The 24,805-nt window shown below is 39.0% G+C and overlaps 1 protein-coding gene across 1 annotated transcript in view; it reads left to right on the top strand.

Moving 5' to 3' along the window:
• Nucleotides 1-24,805, top strand: part of LOC139741961 (adenylate cyclase type 5-like) — a 232,232-nt gene that overhangs the window by 71,745 nt on the left and 135,682 nt on the right. Inside the window, exon 3 of the mRNA XM_071652528.1 lies at nucleotides 6,369-6,518. Coding sequence (XP_071508629.1) covers nucleotides 6,369-6,518 — 150 coding nt within the window. The remainder of the gene's footprint in view (nucleotides 1-6,368; nucleotides 6,519-24,805) is intronic.

The following is a 24,805-nucleotide window of genomic DNA, read 5'->3' as shown; positions in this document are numbered from 1 at the left end:
ACTCTTAACAGTAGGAATAGATGATTAACATAATATCAAGGTTACTGAGTTGTAAAAATCTTTATTGGTTGTATTTTAATTTGGCATGAATGTAACTCCATCTAGAGAATACTTGAACTTTTTTTGTCTCTGTGTCTTATGAAGTCATATTGCAAACATATTGATGAGGAGGTTAATTGAGACTTATTGTATCAATATATTCAAAGCATATAAATACGTATTTTGACATTCTAAGAACATAGATTATCATCTATCTCAGTTTATTTTCTCTTTTATTGATATCTCATTCTCTCTTCTTAATATCTTTATACCTTTGCCTAACCAGCACTCCTGGTATTGACACACTTAATGCACCTGTATTCTAAAAAGCTCCGTGTTTTATACATAATTTCTCTTCTTTTATCAAGGGCAGTCAGGGTACCTATGTCTCATTCATTCTCTTTCTCTGTTCCATTTATATGTATTCATTCAATTAATAGTTTCCCCTCCACAGCTGTATCTGTCTCTCTACAAACAGATCTCTCCCTGTCTTTTTCATACACAGATGTCTGAAAGCAAATATCTTCTCAGTAAGACCCCTTTCATACTGAGTCTCTCTTCCGTGTGTGCTTGTGTCTGTGTGTGTGTATTAATCATAATTAAGTAAGAAAGTATTTCCCTGGGTGCTGTCAATCAAACCTAATGCGGTTTACATCAATCAGCATGCTCGCTCCACCATAAATTGCTCGCATTCAATTACTTGCGGGAAATGAGTACTTGCTTTTCCGGCAATGCAATTTATTAATTTTGCACATTTTTTTTTTTCAACCGAGAGCGAGTCTCTGATGCTCATTTTTTTTTTTCTCCAGGTATGAGTTATGAAAGGATATCATGTATGTAATCCTGGGCGTAGGTACATTTGTATTCTGTTGCAAGTACTGATATATGTGATGAAGATTTGTACTAGGATGATGAAGAGGAGTAAATCTCTAGCGAGCAATTTGCCCTGGAGGTCATGCTTGAATGCTTGACCACTGGTGTGTGTGATGTCCATTTAACAAACCATTTCTCCTGCCATGGCAAATAACAGCTGCAGACACGAGCGTACTGTATGTACGTATGCAGCGTAAAAGAGAGAGTTATTGTACAGTTAATTCTGTTTTACAGATTCAATGTGAAACCTTGGTTAAAAGTACACCTGGAAATTATTGCTATTGTGAAAATTTAGCCATAAATAGTAAAAGTTGAAAATCTTATCTCCTTGTGAATCACTCCATTCACCATAAATATGTGATCTTTGCATCACAAAACCAACTAAAAGTCGTACAACTGAATTTTGCATGGACTCAAAATAGCTTAAATTGGTCAGCCTAGACAATCTTTCTTGAAGAGCAATTCTTCTACATAATTATTAAGTTTGAAATCATTATACAGATGGAATTTTTTTCAGAATAGTGTGATAGGTTAGGTCTTAGAAGCCCCTTTTCATTTCTTATTACACATTCTTCACTTTCAACTCTAATCAACCTTTGAAAGTTAAATGCTACTGCTTTTAAAGTTAGCATTCATCATGACAAGAATATGTTAGGAACTAAATAAAATGTGCAAATTTTCAGCTTAATCTGATAATTCCTTCATTGCTATTGCTATGGAGTTAAAATGACGTCTTGTTTTTTGTCTCATTCATTGCATAGAGGGAAACTTGGTGAGGTTAAGCACTTGAGACCCTAAACTTCAAAGCCTCTTTTCTGAATTTATAATCTTTTTTTTTCAGAGTATGTACATTCTTTAACCATTAGGTTAGGAAAGTCCATATTTCCATTGAGTTATACCTCATTTTAAAACTTAGGGCTCTTCCAGAATCTGCCATTAGCTAAAAAAAAAAAAAAAAAAAAACATGTCTGGTGACTTTTTATGGTGTTAGGGGTTTTTTTTTCTTCAAAATGAAGAATAGTTTTTTGTTTTTTTTCTCAAAACTATGGAGTAGAATAGCTTATTTTTGTGTTTGAATTATATGAGTACCTGAACTCTTCCTTTATTCTGAACTTGATCTTATCCTTCCCTGGTTATGCATTCTGTATAAAAATGTGGTAAGGCTTTCTGTAGCATCAGTGTGCGTTTGTACTTCATCGCATGTCAGCAGAAATAAAGTGACATTTGAAGATATTTCAGATGAAACTTGAAAAACTTAGGGGCATTTATGCCATTTTTAGCTCATTGACATGCACAGTGATTGATAGAAGCATTGCTTGTGGCAACTTTCCCACCATGCGGAAAGTCAGCTGTTTCGCTTGATTTATATAGTATATACTGTTCCAAAGAAAAATTATTGATGGTAACATTTCAAAACCCATTAGAAGTTTTAAATTGAATATTGACATTTAGATATTTTAGAAATCAGTTTTTGCTGTCGTTGATTTAGCCAGCATAACTTTCTCTAACACATCTCTTTTGATTTTGAATATTTAAAGAAGCCTTTTCAAAAACACCTCCCAACCCACAAGCAGGGAATAATCCCTTTAAGTGGAAATCCCCATAAAGACAGGCCATGCATTTCAACATCTTCATCTTTCTTCAGGAGCAACAGAATGAATACAATGTACATTGTTACAACAAAACTATATACGGAAAATGGAGGGATTTTGGATTCATGTGGTCATGTTAGAATGCAGATCCCTGGAATATTCCAGAATACTAAACATTTCCACATTAATATCACTCCATGTTTATGAGAAGAAGAAGAAAAAAATCTAAATTGTCTTATCGTAGCAATATCACTGCTTGATTTACTGCCGTGCGCTGCCACTGCAGATTCGGTTTTTCTTCAATGACAGTTAATGGCCGCAAGGAGACAGATCTACAGTAATGACCTCGTAACAGACTGAGATTTTCTTGTCTGTTTGTGACATTCGCTCATGGAAGAGATCCTCCACAGTTTCCCTCTCTTTCACCAACCGGGGTCCCATCATGCAAAGCCCAGTGTCGTTCCCGGGTAGCATCCGTTTACGCATCATTATCTCCACGGCCGTGCTTTGCCTGTCCTTGTCCATGGTCATTGAGCCGGTAAACTGATGTTGGAGAGATGGGGTTGACCCAAAATATCATCTCACCGCTCCGCTTGTTTGAGGAGAAAATCCGATTAGGAGGAGCAGTGAGAGAGAGAGGAAAAAAAAAAACGAAGAAGAAGAAGAAAAAAAAAGAGCAGTTTTGGTGTAAAGGAGAGGAAGAAAATTCTTCCGAGGCACGCGATTGTTAGATCATATTTTGTTCGCAGCGTGCTGATCCAGCGATAAAATTTGACAGACATTCTGCGAAATTATGTGGAGTTGTTGAAAATATGGTTGGATAGATTCTCGTCTCCAAGTGACGCTTATCTTGTGTTATCACCACGCTGCAAACGTGAGCCAAAAAACGGCAGTAAAAGGTGCAATGTCCTGACCAGCCCACCATCTGCGGAGATGTTCTTTCTGTAGTATTTTGAATTGACTATGCCATATGATACAGATACAGTATACTAAAGACATTAATCACAGGTTTGTGTAATGGTGTGTCTTTCCAGAAACTCAAGATACCTTCAGAGATCTGAAGATAAAGATACAAAAAGATACTGTGACACTAACGCTGATTGACAGGGAATGTTGGATGACGGTGTCTTCTCAATGACAGAAAACATAAGAAAATAGAATTAAACAACAAAATAACTGCAAACTTTTGCGTACCAGTGCACAGGTTTATGAATGGTATTCAAAAAGCAAGCTGGCATTGATATATATGAAAACTGTAGAAGAGCTGTGAGGAATTTAAAAAAGACAGTACAAAAGTAGCAGATAAGAAAATCTAAGTCTGAGCTGAATTCTGAACATTCTGTGCAAACTTTGAAACTTTCAAACTCTGAACACTCTGTGCAAGTGTTCCTATTCCACGTTCCAAGTTGACTGTTACAAACAGAATAAAATGAGACAAACAGAATGGTTCAAGTTCCTTGGTAATGATGCAAAATCTTTTTTTAAAAAGCTTAATAAGAATTTTTAAAGCTTACATGTTTGTTTGTATGGGGTTTGTTTTATAGAAAATACTAATAACATCAATTGCAACAATTCATATGAATTATGAGATGTGATGCTGTCACCACCTCACAGCTTTGTCATTGGTTTGTACTCAAATATATCGTCAAAATATGGATATGAATATTTTTCATTTCAGGTCGTTGATCTATCAATGACACAGTCATTCCCCCTGAAAGCCGTTTTTGCAGGATTATCAAATACAAGATTATGATGATTAAACATTGATGCAAAAGATGCATATCATTCCTGTTGATTCCATGTCCAAAAAGGGAGAAAATTGATGGAAGATTTGTTTAGAGTTCAGCAGGAGGCTTGTGGGGTGATAGCATCATCACATATCAGTCAATTTGAGTACATGGTCTCACCTCTCATATCTCTGATTAAAAGACATGACAAACTTCAAAATTCCACGAAACTTTCTCACTCTCTGTTCGATTTTGATGAAAATTCTGTCATTTTGATAGTCTGCTTTTCCAAGTCAGAATCTCTTTTTCATAGCCAAGTTGAATATGGTGTTGAATCACACTTCAACCCTCATTACCTCTCAGTTGTGCTACTTGCCCTCATGGGTAAGTTGAAGTGACATGTTTTGGTGGAGTTTTTTTTTTATAGATTGTTGCCAAACGCACATAATACACCTGTAAAACCTTATAAAATGCAAACCTTTGGGGGAACTAATGTGTGCACAACAGCAGCTGTGCACACATGTGCCAAATTTCTGTGATACAAATATGTACACTCTTCATGTGTAAAGCATAGCCACTGTGGTTTCCTGAGAAACAAACACTGGAGAATGGTTCATTGATGCACCGTGGTATTTGGTATTCAGTTGTTCTTCTCCTCTCCAACCATAGACAAGGGAGGCCAAATGCATCAACATACCCACAAATATATTATTCAAGCAGCCATGCTTTGGCTGTAAGTGCATTACAATGAAGGTATTCCAGTCATGCGCCATTTTACAATTCCGCATCCTCGATTCCCGTTGGAATGAGAAAACAGAGCCAAGGTTTGCCCTGCACTTTCCGTGGAGTTTTCCCCACGTGATTTAAGATTTAAGTCTTGGGCGAGGGTTCGTGCCTGTGGCTACTTTCGTCATCGACCAATTGCTGTGATTTGTTTACCAATATCAGCACATTCAGGCGGCATACTTTATTTTCTGATCAGTACATGCCGTGACAGTCCGTAGATGTGCTGCCTTTATGCATTCAGTACAGGGTCCTCAAACAACTGTCGAATGAGGTTCACATAATCACATCTTTGTCTCATTGCAATTTCTTTTCAAGTGTTGGAGGGCGTTCATGCACCTTTTACCTTTTACATTCGTAGCGCTGAAAATGTTGATAGGATTAAGTCATTGTTGAAAACTCATCTGTTTACACAACTTTAATTCTGCTTTTGTTGTTGTTGCTGTCATTATCATAATATGTACATAATGTTGTATTTTATTTTTATGTTATATATATATTTTTTTCCCCGGATTGATGCGCTTAGAAACATCAGTATTAAGCGCTATATAAATGTATTCATTATCATTATCATTAACCTTTAGACACTGAGCATGTTTCTTAGGGGAATTTCACGGAAAGCCCATAAAATAGTCCCCAGAGTTTTGTATCTCTGGGCATGGATGTGAGATTATATGTACATCATTATTATCAAATGCAGTATCCATGTCAGATTTTAAGAACTGTGTACAGGTGTTGGCAATGAATCATCTCATATGTAACAGTGTAATATTACCTCCAAGTTTATGGATGATCTAACTTTTGATATTTATAAGTGAAAAATTGAGCAAAGAAGATGGAACTCCATCGGGATTTGAACCTAAGACCTCCGGATTGCTAGCCCGATTGTGTGATTTCCCATAGTGTTAATGCATTGTAAACAAGCAGTTCTTGTGAGCTGTGAGCAATGAATGAAGACAGAATAAAAGATGCACAGGTACAGTGTACGTGTATGCTACACATGTATACTGTACCTGTATATGTATGCATCTTTCATAAAAAAATGTCATATTTAGCCTGTTGGTGTTACTGTATCCTTCAGTGCTTTCATGCAGCCTTAAGCTGGAGGAAGAATGATTTTAAATGTGTGCCTTTCTCCTAAAAATGATGTTTTGATTCATAGAAAATTGTGGTCCAATGCATTGATTTTGATGTGTGTTGGATTTGATAATAGTAGCCTTTGTGTCTTGCTTTATCTTATTGAAACACATGATTTTTCGCACAGATACTTTGTTTCTATGCTCTTCACGTTTTTAATAATAGTCCCACATACCGAATTTGCAGACATGTTCTCTTTTTTCTCTTCCCATTGCAGGTAGTAGGCAATATTTTCATCTTCATTGGGGCCAATCTTGCAGGCATCTTCACCCACTATCCGACGGAGGTTGCCCAGCGGCAGGCCTTCCTCGAGACGAGAAGATGCATCGAGGCGCGTCTCATAACGCAGCGGGAAAACCAACAGCAGGTACGTAGCTTTTCTAAATCATCATATTTTCACACTTTGTCACTCTTTACATTGTATGTGCCGCATTTGCGTGCCCGACTCGGTCAACAGTGTGCCAAGTTTGCATATTGTGCTCAAACACACAGACCCATCCAAACCGATTGATAATTGCCAAATACCACAGTACAACGAAGGCTTCACTCACGATTCCATTCCTCATGCATGTAGTAGCTTGCTTTGCATGGAGTATGAATAGCTGTGTTCCATAGGGATTTTTCAAGTTACCGGTACTAAAGTAATCCTAATTTTCTATGGCGGTTGTGTCTGCAAAAGTCATTCCTCCAAGACCTGCCCAATTACTTAGCTACTGGCCATTTGCAAGAAAAATAATTGTAGTTTTGCCATGGAATCTATCACTGCAAAGCTTGGAATTTTTCTCTCAAAGTTTGCTTATTGCATAAGTGGTATAACAATTTCTGTAAAAGCTTCAGAATACATGGCTTGAAAAACAGAATGTTTTTCAAAAACACTCATGCATTGTGGTCTGAGAATAATGTGGCACACAGGGGGCTTACACTGTGGCACACATGGAGTTAGTAGCTTAATACATGCTATGCTTACTCATATATATTTCATACCAGTGACTTTTATATTTTGCTAAGTACTGTGTGGCAGGAAGAGAGAGAAGAAAAAAAGAGTCAGTGTTGAGAACATGGCACAAGCCCTCCCCACATGCCCCAGGCCTATTAAAGCGAGTCAAAAGTGGGCCAAAATTTGGAGCACCCACACACAAACACCTGTCCAATTTATGTGCAAGCCAAAAATACCTGTGGATATCCTCCTGCCTGCAAATAATGCCATGCAGTAACATTACGGGAAGCGAAGTGGTCTTTTCTGCGGTGTTTAGTCACAGGTCACCCAGCCTCATCTGTGGCGGTCACTCAGGGGATGTAGTAAAAGTGACCACTGTGGACAGGTGGTCACTGTGGAATGGTGTAAAGGGACTGTACAGTACTGGTTGAGGTGGGATTCATGTTTTGAACATTCCTAAGTGAGATAATGAGAAACCTCTTTTGAAATATGAAAGAGTATGTAATTTTAAGAAAGATTCAAAGTTTATTTGATGAATATTGGTTTTCAAATGGCTTAAATATCAAAAAAAGTGATAATAATAAAAGGCGACAGGCTACGCCTTTTATTAGGATCTCTTTGTTTCAACTTGTTTTTGGATATCTCAACCATTTCAAAACCGATTTTCATCAAATAAAATTTTGATACCCCTTAGAATTGCATGACATCTCATAGAGTGGTTTCTGAATATCTTGCAAAACGTTAAAAGCTAAATCCTTACCTCAACCAGAACTGTACACACCCTTTAAAGTAGTATTTTATGACAAAACACCATTTGTTCATTTCCACACACTGGTAGTATAGCAACTGGAGCAAACGCAGCCATTTTTTTTTTTCAGAGTCCCTGTGCTATCAAAAGCTGTGTATTTGTCATATTTGTCAAGAGAGCTTTGACCCGTTGAGGACGAGTCCCAAGTATACTCGGGCAAGTGTCTATGGGAAATGTGTGTTGTAGCAAAATCAGCCTGTCCTATCAACGGGTTAATGGAGATGTTCGTGACAGGAACTACAGAACAGGAAAAGCAAAGTTGTCCTTTTCTAAATGTGTTTGTGGAGACTGTTTTTGTGAAAGTTGGTACTCCTATTCAAAGAGCGACAAAGACGATATTTATCATCAAAACCTACCAAGTGACACTCGAGGTTGTCACACTGTGAAAAGTGATTGCGGATGTCTTACCTAACTTGAATATCCCCATTTCTTTTTTTTTTGTCAGAACAACAAATTTTAATGAGCAAGCTTCCCCCATAGATCAATACCCAGCAAAGAGAGGCTAAATTCAAGAGGATGCTACAAATCTCCGCCTCCTCACTAAGCTACACCACTGATGACCAAAGACCAGTTATATTTCTGAACGCATACATCCTTAGAACTTATCTAATGACACTATTAAAGTCCATGCATTGTCAAAAGTAAATGGGGGTGTGTTTTCTAATTCACAACAGTCCTGCCTCGGTCAGAGCAACACTTTTAATGAGCCAGCTTCCCCCGTATATCAATAGCTGGCAAAGAGTAGAGGCCAAGATGTTTACATATCTACACCTCCACATTAAGCTGCAGCGATGATAATCAAAGGCCTATTTATAGATGCAATATCTATTATTAAAACTCACCTTAAAGATACCAGGTCATCACATTTGTCAAAAGTGAGTGCGGATCTGTTACCTAACTCGAACAGCCCCATTTTTGTCAGAACAACAAGTTTAATGAGCTACCTTCCGTAGTAGGGATATCAATAGCTAGCAAAGATAGGCTAAAGGCCCCCTCACACCTGAGCGAATTGCCTGAAATATGACTTGCGATGGCTGGCGAAAGGCATTTTTGGAAAAATCGTTTTCAATGGTAATTGATAGTAAGTCATATTTACCCTTCGTGTTTGGGTTCGTACACCTTCTGAACTAACAGTTGCGATTATTCAAATTCGCACGGGATTTTTGAACATGTTTAAAATTTCCCGACGAATTGAAAAATCGTCTGTCATTTGCATCTCTTATTTAGTCTGCGGTAATCGTTCGTTTATCGTTCGTGTGCTATTGTCACGCATAGTCCCTCATCGCGCTTTTGCCAAGGTGGACCGATCTTGAAAGAACCCTAAACGAAGCAACACGATGACTGAATATGACTTGCCCATAGAAATGAAGATACTATGACAAACGTATTTTCGCTTGCCATCTTCTATGCGAAGGGAAACTAAGACTGACTTTTACTAAATTTGAAAGGCGATGCATACACGAAGGCAAGTCTAAGAGATACTATGACAAACTATGGATTGCGAAGTGATACGAATACGAGCGAATGACCTGACGAAAAAATTGGCAAATGCTGAGCTGCTCTCTGTGACCAGCCACTCACCACGCTACTCATATATAAACATTCCACCTGAAAGTTTCAAAGTTTCTCCAGAAAAATGGAAGATGCAGCCCGCCTCAGAGTCCAGTATTTACTGGCAATGGCTCAGAATGATATTATACATCAGCAGCTGAACCTACACCAGTTCATCAGAGGCCGATTCAGATGGAGACGAGGCTTCAGACGACGTCGTATCTGGAGAAGGACGTGGCTGAACCCTGCCATAAGAAGGGCTTTTGGAATCTACGACCAGCTGTTGGGTGAGCTCCGAAGAGAAGACTCTTCGATTTAAAAGAAATTTCTCTGCATGCCCCCTGAACTCTATGATGAAATCCTGGAGAGGGTCAGAGGAAGAATCAGGAGGCAGTACACTTGGTACAGGGAGCCGATGGAAGAAGGCCTCAAGTTGGCAGCTACTCTCCGTCATCTTGTGTCTGGCACCAAGTACTCCGACATGCAGTATGGGTGGAGGGTGCCTGAAAACACCCTATCTGTAGTGGCCAGGGAAGTGTGTCAGGCCATATGTGACGAGTATGCAGATGAAGTCATGACAGCCCCTTCAACCCCTGATGGATGGAAACAACTTGCTGGTGGATTCTACAAGCGGTGGAATTTTCCCCACTGTGTGGCAGCTATTGATGGCAAGCATGAGTGGCCATCAGAAAGCCTCCTCTGTCCGGCTCGCTATGCTGCAGCTACAAGGGCTTTTTAGTATAATCCTGTTGGCTATAGTGGACAGTGACTACAAATTTATCTGGTGCGATGTTGGTGGTAGGTATGATACAATAGGGGAAAGGGTGTAGGTCGAGTCAATTTAGGGGTACGTCAGATTTATTACCACCTCACCTCCATTGTTACTGTTTCAATATTTATTTTCTTTTTTTTTGGCTAAAATGATAGCAATTGGGGGCAATTCATCTCAGTTTTTGCTTGATACCCTTTTTCTTCTTCAAAAACGTGCTTTAAGAATGATTAATAATATTGGATATTTATTTCACACAAATGATATTTTGTGTAGAAGCAAAAATCTGAAATTGATTGATTTGTTTCATTATAATGTTGGTATTTTTATGTATAAATTTTCAATTGATGAGCTTCCTGACATTTTTGCACATATGTTCATAAGAAATAATTCTCTTCATATCTACCCAACTCGTCATCGTGATGACTATCACCTTCCACGTACTCGCACAATTTTTGCGAAAAAAACATAAATGTTTACAGTGCCAAAAATACTGGAATCTTCCGGCTGATTTTACTGTTTATCTTTGTCGTCCTTTAAATGTAAATGTTGCGTGGATGATTTCCTCTGGCCCCACTGAAATCTGGACGGACCTGGGGGGCATTTCATGAAGCATTTTGTCCGACAAGTTGTCGGACGAAATTTGGCTCTCAGCCAATTAGATGCAAGGATTTCGATAGCTTGTAACAGTTTGCTAGAAAAATATCCGACCAAAATGCTTCATGAAATGCCCCCCTGGTCGCTTTTATACTCCCCGAGGAGCGCACACACACGAACGAGAACGCCTGATCTATTCTTTCGTCTTCGTTTCCAAGCGCACGCCATATCAAACCATTGCTCATTGTTCATTCGTCTTATCGGGTCATATCAACCCTTCGCTCGCCTTCGGCCGCAATTTACTCAAAGAAGTGAACCGAAAAATCGTTATCCTTCGCATGTAATATTTATCCTTCGCTCACCGTTCGTTAATCATATTTGACTTTAGTTTATAATCGGATGATTTGAAGGCAATTTTATTTGAAATCGTTGAATTCGCGCGCATTTCGTGCGTTTTTCCCATTCGTCCCCCTTCGTCCCCCTACATTCGCTCAGGTGTGAGGGGGCTTTAAAGTTAAGAGGATCTTACAAAGTTACATCACCACACTATCTACACCACTGGTAAACCAAAGGCCTACAAATGTACTATGTATTGCTTAAATTAGTTGACGGCAATTGAAACACACAGTGGTCACTTTCCATGGTAGCAGGTGGACAGTGGTCAATGAGCTAGAAGTTGTTCACAGTTGGCACTCTGATAATTGCAATAACTTTACCTTATAACATTTACAGTTCAAGTATTTATAAAAGCATGCAGATCCCATTTCAAACTTTTTTCCCAATTTTTCCTTTTTTTTTTTCTTTTTCCCCTCGACAGGGAATTAATCAGTTTCTCTGCTTTACATCATCAACGAATCTATATTTTAGACTTGTCAGAGACATTCTCACGTTCATTTTTGCCTTTTTAGACATCCAGTGTGGAAGGATATAATGAAAATACAGTGCGTATCAAAAAAAAGGTAATCCAACTTTGGAGGGATACTATTTCATAATTATCAGCTATCGGGAGCACAATTTTGGTTGTGAGGAAAGAAGAACTCTTCCTCTTTCCATTAGTACCTATTAATATGTTGACAAATGTCATGCATGACTGAGCACATAAACTTTAAAGACAACAGTGACAAATTGCACTTTTTCCAAGTTTGCATGTTATTGTGAAGGAGCAATGCATGTCTCACTGCATGGACGAGATCTGTTTATGGTAAGTGGCCAAATAGGCCAGCCTGTACCAATGCAGGTTTGCGTTTAGGGTTTCTCCTATTAACATTGTATGGTTCATAACCTTTGCCATAGCCTCCTGTTCGATAACTTGGTCACTCCCACAGAGGCTTCCATTTTCTCTGTTTATATTCAACATATCTTGCAGCGACAAAACCATATCTTGAATATGAAGAATGGAAAAATGGATAATGGTTTAGCTTTTATGGGAAGGACCAAGTTATTGACAACATGGCCATGTTGAGGGTTATGAACCATTCAAGGTATTAAGAAGAAACCCTAAACACGAACCTGCAGTCATGCAGGCTGGCCTGATGATTTGACCACTATCATTGACAGATCTCATACATGCAATGAGTCATGCATTGTTCCTTCACAATAACAATAACATGCAAACTTGGAAAAAGTGCAGTTTGTCATTGTTTTCTTTAAAATTCATGTGCTCAGTCAGGCATGATGGTTGTCAACATAATTAGGTATCGATGGATAGAAGAAGAGTTCCCCTTTCCTCGCAACCATTAACATTGTGCTCCCCATAGCTGACAATTATAAAATAGTAGCCCTCCATAGTTGGATTACCTTCTTTTTGATATGCACTGTACTAATGTATATAGAATGAGTAATGTTGTTCTCTGTCACAAACTCTTCCCAAACAAACAGCCTTTTAGATGGGTGGATTGGTGCCACAGATGTACTCAGGTGACAGTGCTGGACCTAAACGTTGCTTTGGCGATGCAGACTCATAATTAATGGTACCATCCATTCCGCCAACTCCTGCAAACTAAACAAGTTGTTTTTCCTGCAACAAGGAAGTAATTTGGGATAAAAGGGACAAAAAAAGAACATTCTGTCTCCTCCTGATAGCCATGGGAAAACATCGACGGTGGAGACTCTGGCATGCGATAATGGCCTCCTAATAGCGAGCTGAGTCCCATCCGAGCTTTTGCTGCAAACACTTGTTGCTGCCGACTAAAGCTCTCGCGTATTACTCATTCCTATGGACAGAATAGAGTCCCGTTCTGCCTTGAGTTGTGTTATCGCAAGAGGAAGGAGCCCCGTAATGTAGGCGGCTCTGTCAAGAAGTAAGTGGCGATGTTGGCAGAGAGGGCTAAATTTAGTGCTGTAATGCTGTGAAATTGGTCCCTCCCCGACACTGGGGATTAGGAATGATAGACTGATGATCAATAAGAGAGGTAAAGCTGGTTTACCCCCAGTCTTCTCCCTGCTGCGCCAGCTTCGAGCACCTCGTGCATCCCTCTCCCTTTGGGGCAAATCTTCTTGAAGTTTGACTTGAGTATATTGGGGCTTTTCGGCCAGAAATTGATAGATTTTTCTGTTGTGAAAGCACCCTCTTTTTTTTTTCCCCAGATCTGCCAATTCCAGAAACTTGGAGGTACGCTGCCAATTGATTTTGTTATTTTGCTGCCGTCTTTTTGCCACTCTTCATAGCTCCACTGAGTAATGTGTCATGTGTCCCAGGGTGGTTGTGTGTGTCAAAAACTTGAATAGTTGGAATGCCTGAAATGGGAAAAGTTTTGGTGTTTATAAAGTGGGGAAGAAGCTTTTTGTGCGGTTAGTCTTGTATTGCTCAACCTATGTCATACTCAAGTTTGAAATCAGATCGTGCATGGAAAAAAAAAAATGATACTTGTAAGATCAGAAACATTTATGGCATGAAACTTTTGCGAATTGGTGACTGGAATTGAATGCATTGTGTTAGTCTAAGACAAAAACTTCACAAAATTTTCTTGCATGCAAAAATTTATGGTCTTACAGGAGATGCAAACCCACTGAAGGCCATTGATGCCTGGAGTTTCAAATGTTGAACTTATTCTTTTGGTTCTTGTTCATGATATAACTCTTTGGGGACAAGCGTGGAAGAAGTAAATTGTAATAAAAAACAAGAACCAAGCCTTGTTTATAATAAGTAAAGTAAACAGAACAGCCACAGTTCTTCATCCCTGCCTCTTTTATTTTATTTTTTTTGTGGGGTGGGGGTAGAGAAGGGGGAGATTTAAGTGCCCCCCTCCCCCAATTCAAAAAAAGATAAGTTTAGAATAGAAAATCTTTTTTTAACAACTAGTATATATCACATTAAAGAGAAGCATCTTTTGAACTTGAGCTAATTATTGTATGCATAGCTCAAAGGAGTTGTGTTCGATAATCATGCTAATTAAAAAAACAGCTACAATTGTATCAAATTGCTTGATGGGGAAGGAAAACATCAGGTCTGAATATGCTGAGACTAGGAAGTAGGCCGCCTGTCCGATTAGTTTGCTGCGCAGAATTACGCTGTGTAAACACGCGGCTAAATGAGTTATGGATCGCGGCATTGGAAGAGGAAACGTTTCCCAAAGACCTTCGGGGAGGTTTCGGGCTGCCCACCACGCAAAGCCACTTTCTGTCTTGCCCAGCATTTATTTTTTTTTAGCATCTCGTTGTGGGGGCATGCATCCCAAAACGCACCGTGCTCCTCCGTAGATTTTGTTGGGTAAATGCCAGCTGGAATGTGAATGCACACACCAAACAGCCTGGTTTAGTATCCATGGAGGATTTGTAACCACATACCGGTTGGTAATGAAATAACGGTCCAGGCGCTCCCGCCATGTGGCAATCTCTTCGCCTCCACCAAGCAATCAATAATCTCCTCCTGATGATGCAGACGGGAGGAACCTCGTCCTAGCTGTACCGTCTCATGGCTTGCGTTCCCAGGTCACCTTTACAAAAACATCTTCATTTTTGTTACTACTGCAACCAAAATCTTACGAGTCACAGCTTTTCAACAGGGCAGTTTTATCTGATGACAAGATTTTTTTTTTTTATAAGGATGTACTCGTTTTATGATTTTCAAATTGAATGAACATCTAGAATGAATCTACACAACCTATTTGTACCAAAAAATTCATCAGCCAGCATTCCTGAAAATTTGCATTTTGTGTGTGAAAGTTTGCAGGTACACATTCCTGCATTGCTGGATTTCCATCATTTACATTGAATGAATTGGGACTACTAATTTCTTCGTATGATATCATTTAAAACTGGGAATCTACTCATGGAGAAATTTACTTTAACCTTTTTTTTATGCTGACTTTTTTGTGTCCGTATGTCTGTGTTTGTGTCTGTCTGTTTACAGATACTTTCAGCCTTTATTTCGAAATAAATTATTAACGACGGGGTGATGTAAACGACAAAGTACACAGTTGATAAACAAACAAGTATTAATGCAGTGTACATAGACATACTTCATACAAAACCTTGTTTGATTTTATAAGATGAACAAAATAAATTTGATTAATACAAAGGCAAGACTATTATAAGCAATTGCATGAAGCGTTTATAGTCCCTTCAAAAAATACAACAGTTGAATATGGATAATTTTTAAGATCAATGTCAAACATATTGATAATTTGCCACTTTGTATAATTTCAATTAGATTGTTTAATTCCATTTGTATGTCTGTGTAGCTGTATGATTTCAGTTATATTGCATAATTCCATGTTTATGTCTGGATGTGTGGCTGTACAAGTGTGACTGTGTCCAAATATGTATTTGTGTCTGTGTCTGTATGTATTACCTAGGTACATATACTTGTGGCTGTACCACAGGGTGCTTGTTTCTCAAACTTAATCTCCTCTACATTATTGCGTCAATTTTAAATCATTTTAATTTTCAGTATAAAAAATTTTAAAAATCGAAACCGCAAGGGTGCTTATTTATCCTGTATTTGGAGCAAATGCTTATAAATCTACCCACTTTTGATTGTTGAATGAACTTTTTATGTCAGGAAAATTTATCATTTGGTTTTCATTTACTCTCAAATCTTAGAACATGATAGCGCCTTTCACATTCTCAGCTAGCGATTACATCAAATAATGAGCAGTGAGCTGTGGCCACATTCCCTGAATGATAAAGAAATGAATACAACTGGCAAGCATAAAGCAATAATTCTTGCCAATACCTTCAAAGCTTTAAATGAGAATCAATGACATACACCGTAGTTACTATGGCTAGCATTCTTACAGTTACGTTAGAAATTAAGTTTAATGTCCTGGCATGTACATTTTGTCAACTTTGGCAGATTCTTGTACATAATATACACCCCCTGCATCGCTTTGAAACCTCCAGTTACTTATGAGAATAAAAGGACACATGTTTGTAAAATGAGTGTGGGAAATCCTCTCCAACAAATTTGTGCAAAATATTGGCGCCTACATCATAACATCCATTGTCATAATCCAAAAAGATTAGAAATATGATATTAAAATCCTCATCAGAACATAAGGCTTTTTGGAGCTAGTGAGAATACTTTGTGTGTTTGGGGTTTTTTTTTCTCTCCACAGTATAAGTTGAATTGAGGCCTTATATCTATTTGAAAAAAGTGTTCAATGTGTTGCAAACAAATGTCATCTGCACACTTTTGTAGTCGATGAAGTACTTGACAGAGTAGCAACAGGTGATGAACTGTGCAAGCTGTTGCAAGCATGAGGGAGCTTCCTCGTAAAGGAATCTTGGCTATCAAGTCCCCCCCCCCCCCCCCCCCGAATGCAGCTTTTTGATGGTATCACGCTGGAAACTTCTCAGATCGCCCATTAGGTGTCCAACCTCATTTCACGCCCGTTGAGTCGTAGGGGAAGGCTATGAGTGTCGCACCGTATTACGGCATCATTAAACCGCCGAGCTCTCGTTCGCAATCTCCCCCGCTTATCTTCTGACAGTTTCCTTCTTTCTTTCTTTCTTTTTTTTTGTCTTGCTCTATTAAGATAGTGACAAGTGAACCTTCTTTTTTGACAAGTGAACCTTCTTTTTTTTCTTTTATCCTCCTCCACCCCCACCCAACAACGGGCTTCTGTGCAGTTTATGATGTGATATTATGTGCACCGACCAGGCATGAAATAAAACAGTAAATACAGCTTGCCTCACTGGCTTTGACAAAACCATTTAACCCGTTGAAGACTAGTCCCGACTATACTCGGACAGGTGTCCATGGGAAATCTGTGTAATAGCACAATCAGCCTGTCCTCAGCAGGTTAAAGAGAGACACCACCCCTTCTTCAGCTTGTTATTAAAAGAAGATATAGTGTTGGTTGAGATGGTGATTCAGATTTTAATTTTTTTCTAACATAATTAGAAACTACCTATATGAAATATTAAAGAGCATACAATTCTCAGAGGAATTCAACATTTTTTTAATTAAAATCGGTTATGATATGGCTGACATATCCAAAAACAAAGGAAAACAAAGTAGTCCTAGTAAAAGGTGGGTCCCCATTTTATTAGGACCTTTTTGTTTTAAAATATCTCAGCCATTTCTCAACCAGTTTTCATCAAATTCTGAGTTCCTCTCAGAATTGTATGCTCTTTCATATTTCCTAAGAAGTTTCTCATTATCTCACAAAAGTTGGAAACCTGAAGCCCCATTTCAATCAAAACTATACCATCCCTTTAAACTTTTGGGTCCTGGAAACCGCTTTTTTTTTTTTTTTTTGGCTGTTAATTGTCTATTTTTTCGTCCATTCATTATTTTAAGTGCTTTCTAGGAAAATCTAAACAATTCATTATTTGAGCCCTCTGTTGTTTATTAGTAATTGAATTGCTGTGGTTGCAGAATGTTTTAAAATTTTGGATGCAATGGGTTAAAGTAAAACTTCAAATTCAAGTTGACTCCAAATTCAGGGGCACCTTATTATTACAAGGTCGTAAAATTATGTTTCTCTCTGTATCAGGATGCAAAGCAAAAAAAAAAGCTTAAAAGAATTGATTTTGACTATATTCGGTTGCAACAAATAATTGGAGCAAATTTCAGTAAAGGACCATTGTGTATGGCAAGATGCATTTGTTTACCTTGAAAACCACTGCCTGTTTGATTTTGAACACCAGTGCCATCACTGAGAATAACTTCAGTGATCTGGTCACAGAAATGTAAAATGAGGAATGTTGGCATGCATTTTAATTTTGTGAATTTCGCTACAGCCAAGATTCGCGAAATTAAAATATACATGAAGGCTCTTGTCTACACCATATGCATTGATTGCCAGAGGCCCTTCATGAAAATTTCAAGCCATGAACAGTGGCACCCCCGTTAGTTTTGCAAAGGCGCCTCCCCTTTACAGAATTCCTGGATCCACAAGGCTGTCAGCTCCAATTCGCGAAAATTTCGTGCTTCTAAAATATCATGTTTTACAGTATTCACATACCCCATGAGACCTAAAGTGTAATCTCTACACAGCTCCAATCCAATAAATGCACCAGCGCAGTGACACCTCAGCGGGCTAGGTGTTGATTGTTACTGAGTGAGCTTGTGAGTGGGTCTGATAGCTCTCCATAAACTCGGCTTTTAATTAGTCCTTGCAAACAAGATGCGAGATTAATTGCAAGGCACAGTTACAGGCAGCTTTTGCCTTGTCGCTGTACTCGGATATCGCATCCATGAACTAGAGCGTACTTTTGATGTAGACATGCTTGAATATCTATGAAATACACTAGTGTATGTCCATTTCTGAAGTGTAAAGATTTGATATTGATCATTCTTTGTCACTGTAGAATGAGTTCTTTGACTCAATCAGGGAATTTTGCTGTTAAGCTCTCAATTTTATTGTACTGTGACTTTAATGTTCCCTTTGGATGGTGCTGCAGACAGTATGTTTGAGCATAATATGTGCATGTAAATATGTGTCATATAATATAATATTATATGGCGATAGTGCATGAGGCTGAATGCACTATAACAATATAAGCACCGACAAATTCTGAATTTGCCCTCAGGCAGTTATATTCAATTCGGCCTGCGGCCTCATTGAATATAACTGACCTTCGGGGCAAATTCAGAATTTCTGTGCTTGATACTTGTTATAGTGCAATAAGATGTCATGCACTATGTGTTATATAAAACAGCATACATACACAGGAGAACCATACGAAAGCCTAGATCACATTCACAATTCTACACGTACATGATGTGTCTAGACAATACCACTTACCAGATTCTTTGAACCTGTGGAGATAAAATCCTGAAAACCCAAATTGAACTATCGAGTCTAGGGTCTATTTAGATCTAACATTAGATCTAACAGTGCAAGTAACAGTACAATAGGTTAGGACCAACGTTACGGTCGTTAGATCTACGAGTGACAGAGCTAGTTAACACTAACGTTAAGTGACTAACGTTAGACTGAATAGGTCTAGATCTACAATTGTATAATGGATGTAACACGTTAGAGTGACGCCCTACTTACTGCACTGGGTCCGGGACTAGATGATGTATTGTAGGATTAGGGATCTACTGGATTTAAAAACAAGGTTCGTGCCAGGCATTGTAGGCGTTGACTTTCACTTTGTGTAGCAAGTCACCATCATTGTAGTCACCATTGCTGAAAATGTGGATGCCGACTTGCCGAGAGTGTGTTGTAGAAGTTCATAGCGTAGCGTGGTCAAAGAGCGCTTAGCGTATACCGTACATACGCTGCCCATCTACGGGGCACTTCCGCGTAGATGTACGGAGAAAGCAGCACAAATCTTGGGTTGACTTGCTTAATATCCGTCGGATTGATTCCTTTCTCAGAACAGTAGGCGTCTAAAATTTGTAGGGCGTATTTGATGACATCCTTTGTTTTCTTTGTGTCCGTATCTAGAGATCAGTCTCTGTAAAAGTAGCGAACCTGCTGTTGTTTTCAGCTTCCATGTTTAAATCTACCGCTGAAAGTCCAGTCCCACACAGATAAGTTGCTGGCATATCAATAGCCAGCGAGAATCGAGAATAACGATAATATCGAGCAAAGCATATCGCGGTTGTGGCGCAATCGCGTCGATAAGATGCGGGATTCAAGTACTCGATGATTAAAGTGAGGGAGCAAAAACCGATAGTCACATCGATAGTGGGTTATCGTTTGCAATCGTTATATTTTGCGTGCACTATAACTTTTGTCATGCACTGCCGGCCTGTATCATAAGTATGTATGCTATTTTATATAAAAATATATAAAATAGCATACATACTTATGATACAGGCCGGCAGTGCATGACAAAAGTTATAGTACACGTAAAATATAACGATTGCAGACGATAACCCACTATCAATTTGATATCGGTTTTTGCTCCCTCATTTTAATCATCGAGTACTGAATCCCGCACCTCATCGACGCGATTGCGCCACAACCGCGATATGCTTTGCTCGATATTATCGTTATTCTCGATTCTCGCTGGCTATGCCAGCAACTTATCTGTGTGGGACTAGACTATCAGCGGTAGATTTAAACATGGAAGCTGAAATGAACAGGTTCGCTACTTTTACAGAGACTGATCTATATAAACAGTATCTTAGACAATAAGGACACAAAGGATGCCATCAAATACGCCCTACGAATTTTGGACTCCTACTGTTCTGAAAAGGAATCAATCCGACGGATATTGAGCAAGTCAACCCAAGATTTGTGCCGCTTTCTCCGTACATTCTACGCGGAAGTGCGCCGTGGAAATGGGTAGCGTGTGTACGGTATACGCTAAGCGCTCTTTGATCACGCTACGCTATGAACTTTTACTACGACATTTACAACACACTCTCGGAATCCACTTGTGCAGCAATGGTGACTTCAATGATGCGTCTAACGTGTTACTGTTAGATCCATGGTAGACCTATTGTAGGGTCAAGTGTTAACTAACGTTAGCTCTGTCGCTCGTAAGTGACATAGATCTAGTACAGAATAGTAGTATAACGTTAGGCCAGGGCCCCTAGACCTAATCTATCGTAGGGCCTAGAAATCGTTAGATATAACCACGTAGACCCTAACACGTCAGGATTTTGTCTACACAGGTTCAAAGAAACTGGCATTATTGCTTGTCTAGACACGTGTAGAGTCTTAAATGATCTAGGTTTTCGTATTTTTTCAATTTATCTTGCCTGGGTATGTATGCTATTTTATATAACACATAGTGCATGACATCTTATTGCACTATAACAAGTACCAAGCACCTCCAAATTCTGAATTTGCCCTCAGGCAATTATATTCAATTCGGCCTGCGGCCTCATTGAATATAACTGGCCTTCGGGGCAAATTCAGAATTTGTCGGTGCTTATATTGTTATAGTGCATTCAGCCTCATGCACTATATATATAATATACAGTGTATTTGCACACATATTCTGTTGTGTTTTCTTAGAATCATAATGACATGAAATGACAGGAATTTAAGTGCATGAATTTATGCATTGGATAGTATGTCCATTGACATCTCAGGCACTTTAACCCAAAAAATATATGTATAACACACTCAGGTACAGTTCGCTATACCTGTTGACATCAGCCTGTTGTTTGCATTTCCCTGGTGACGTGTTGAGCTTTTTTCACTCAAAGTGCCCTCGTGTGATTTCCTCTGTTATTCAACCCAAAGAGTAAGGATGCCACTGAAAGGCTTACGGTTATAGCAGCTTCACTGAAAAGGAGTGCAACTGAACACTTTGCGACAGAGTAACTAGAGAATTACGGAGGTTTTGTAACACTAAGTGGTGAAAGAGTGCGGACAGGGGGGTGGGGGGAGGAAGAGCAAGAAATGGGTGCAGACCAAGAACCCTCACATGGCTATGATATGAAGAGCTGTATTGCAAAATGAGCTAACTCTATTCCCGTTCAATTGAGATATTTGCAATTAAAGCCTGCTAAAGAACAAAGAAAATTAGTAAGAAAATCACAAGATATTTTTAACCATAACTGCAAGAATATTCCTTGTTATGTTACAAGTATGGTATCTCTGGAGAAATTTCATTTACCCATGTCTGATGATGGATTTACTTTTGAATTGAATATTCAAAAATAGTACGTAGTCCATTTTTGCAATGAGAATCTTCACATAATGAACGAACAACAAGACTTGGAAAAGGCACCACTTCATAGGTCAACAGGAAAGTGTGTGCAAAGTCTGAAACCATGCTGTGTCCATATTTATTAAAGTTTTGTGGACCCTGGCACAGAGAGGGTATAAAGCCCTTGACACCCTCCCTATCCCAAGTGCCCCCCCCCCCCCTGCTCTACCCCACCCTGCAGGCTGTTTGAAGTAGAAAATTGGTGTGTGATTTGAGCAATCCCAAGGGAAACCTAGATAGGCAAGAAGAAGTGGCCTCGCAAGTCTGTGCACCAGTTGCAAATGGAGGAGATTGCCCCGGGAGCTCCGATGGAGTGACAGAGCGAGAAGGGGTAGGGAGGAAGAAACCAGAGAAGGAGGGGAAAAGGAAGAACAGAAATAGAGAAAAGATGAGTGGGGAAAAGAAATATGTGAGGAGAAGCAAGTTGTATTGAGTAGTCTCAACTTACAAAACTTACACTTTATATCCCCTGCTTTGTGTCCCAGAAGAGCATAGAGTTCTTTGTCATTAGACCGTGCAGGATAACAGCTCGTCGCTAATTACACACGTTTGTAAGTGAATTGGATTCCAATGAGGCCAACTAAAAGCTGATTTGTTCCAATAAGGTGCAGTAATTTCTTCAAGCAGTTCGGGATTCTATGACTACTAAGTCGTTCCTGCCATTACAAAAGCAGCTACAGGTAGTTTAACATCTAATGAAGATGTGACAATGAATCTGAAGCAACTTCTCCATCAGACAGCGGGGGCAAACCGTGCTAAAGAGCAATTTTCTCTGTCAACAGATCGCAGTCGTAACCCCAATCACATCAACTGCCATTCAGCAACATTCGTCGATCAGTATAGATAATGACTCTGTTACAGGTGTGTAGATTGACTTGATGAAATCATAGACTCATTTCCGGGTTTGTTTCCTCTCACCAGCAGTAATGGCAGATAATTGACATTGATATGCACGATTAGCTTTACAGGCAGGAGGTGATTAAATACCTTTTTTTTTAGAGAGAGAGAGAGAGAGAGAGAGATACTGCTGGAGAAAAAAAAATTATATTTTTGTTGAAAGAAACATTAAGAATGTAAACAGCATAGTGTTTCAAATTAAGTGAAACTGAAAACAGCTGTGATTGATGGAGCATGATTTTAGTTTAGGGAAGGCAGGAGAGAAGAAAAGTTAATCTGTGTATACTTTAAAAACAGAATATCAAGATTTTTTTTTTTCATTTCCAAGAAAAATAGTGGCTGGAAATCAGTGGTATAAAGCATTTTAAAAAAAGAAATGTAAAGAAATGTACATTCTCAGCATTGTGATTTTCTAATCGAAAACACAAGGACGACGTTGTAAATGTTCAAAGCAGTGTTATCAGAAGTAGACCATGTTTCAGCTGACCTTCATGTGATGTTATTTTCTGTTTCATGGAATGTCAAGGTCAACTTGCCAAATGTTCCTTTGCTTTACTCTGATTTTATCTTGCAATCGATAATATCAATGTAATCACTGTGTTTTTCATTCGATAAATTTTGTTCTACAGTTATTTGATGTGGAAATTGTACTTACAAATACAGTTAAAGATTCAACTGTATTTAAGGAAAGTGTCCCACCAATTTATACTGCTTGATCTAAGGAAAGAAATTTCAAATACCTGCTAATTAAAAGAAGAAAACCATACTCAGAAATGCCTTGCAAACAGAATTCTCAAAAGTTTAATTTTCATACAATGTAGTTTCCATTGAACTTTTTTTTTTCGTTTTTAGAATGAAGGGATTTTGCCCCAAATAGCGTACATGTGATATGTAGTGATTTAAAAAGAAAAAGTGGCACAGTTCATTCACATACGAACCTGAATCCAGATGTGAAGCGTGGGCAGTCTGCTGTGATAATATGGAACTAAAATCTCTACCTTGTGTTCTTATCCACATTGGCCTAAATCCCGAGCAGGTCGTAGTTTACTTTGCGCTCTAAATTTAGAAAGCCCTGGCAGGGCATCAATTGTAGTAAAAGGATTCCCACTCAGTATCCTATTCGTGGCATCAGCGTAATTGAAACTGAATTCAAATAAACGGTGGGCGCTTCCCTCCACCGGAGATGCGAGTGGAGATGTAATGGAGGAATGAAAGGGGCTAGATCTGCAAATTCTGTCCATTCAAAACTGTCACTGACTATTGGGGAATGAGAAATAGTGGATAGATACAGTACATTATATTACATTATTGGGTTTTTTTTTCCTAGAAATTCTACCTCAGAAAATCTACCTCAGAAAATCTTCCCCAATTTGAGTATTGGTTTCCTTCTCGTCCGTTGCCGCATGGGCGTCTTAGCGACAAACTCTAGCGGAGAGTGGAAGGGGGAAGGGGGATGTATTCCTTGCAAATCACATTGGGTTTAGGAATCTAATTTGAAGGAATGGATCGGGAGTGCATTCGAAGGGGGGGGAGGGAGAGGGGGTGGGAAAATGGACAGCTGGTCCATGATACAGGCAGAATCAATCCTCGAATGAGATAGAGGGAGAAAGAGATAGAACTGCAAGAAAGACAAATATAGGCTAAACAATTATTGTGTGCTGTCACTCTTGTTTCAATACTGTTGCGTCTCCTTTTCTCCGAGTGCTAGTTCCCCATTTTCTGAACGTCTTCCCCCCCCCCCTTCTCTTTTAAAGGAGCAGTTGTGCAGGAGGGAATAGATGCCTTCATCTGTTTGATTGGCAGTGGTGTGGATATGTATTGTATAGGAGTGTCAGAGGAAAAGAAACGACATGGAATTTGTATGTTCTGTCCTAGTTCAGCGTGTTGCATCAAGAATTGGCGCATGCAAGTTTACAGATTGTTCATCTGGTTTGTGCGCCTCCATAGAGTTCTAAAATTTGAGTCAACTAAAATAAGCTGGGGGACTGGGCAGTTGTAACTGTTGCCCTCCTTTCTCTGTAATTC

Source organism: Diadema antillarum, unplaced genomic scaffold (assembly GCF_040938485.1).
Source record: "Diadema antillarum isolate AM-2024a unplaced genomic scaffold, OU_Dant_1.0 seq00000966_RagTag, whole genome shotgun sequence".
Lineage (NCBI taxonomy): Eukaryota > Metazoa > Echinodermata > Echinoidea > Diadematoida > Diadematidae > Diadema > Diadema antillarum.
The sequence above is the reverse complement of the archived record's forward strand: the minus strand, read 5'-3'. Positions and strand labels throughout refer to the sequence as shown.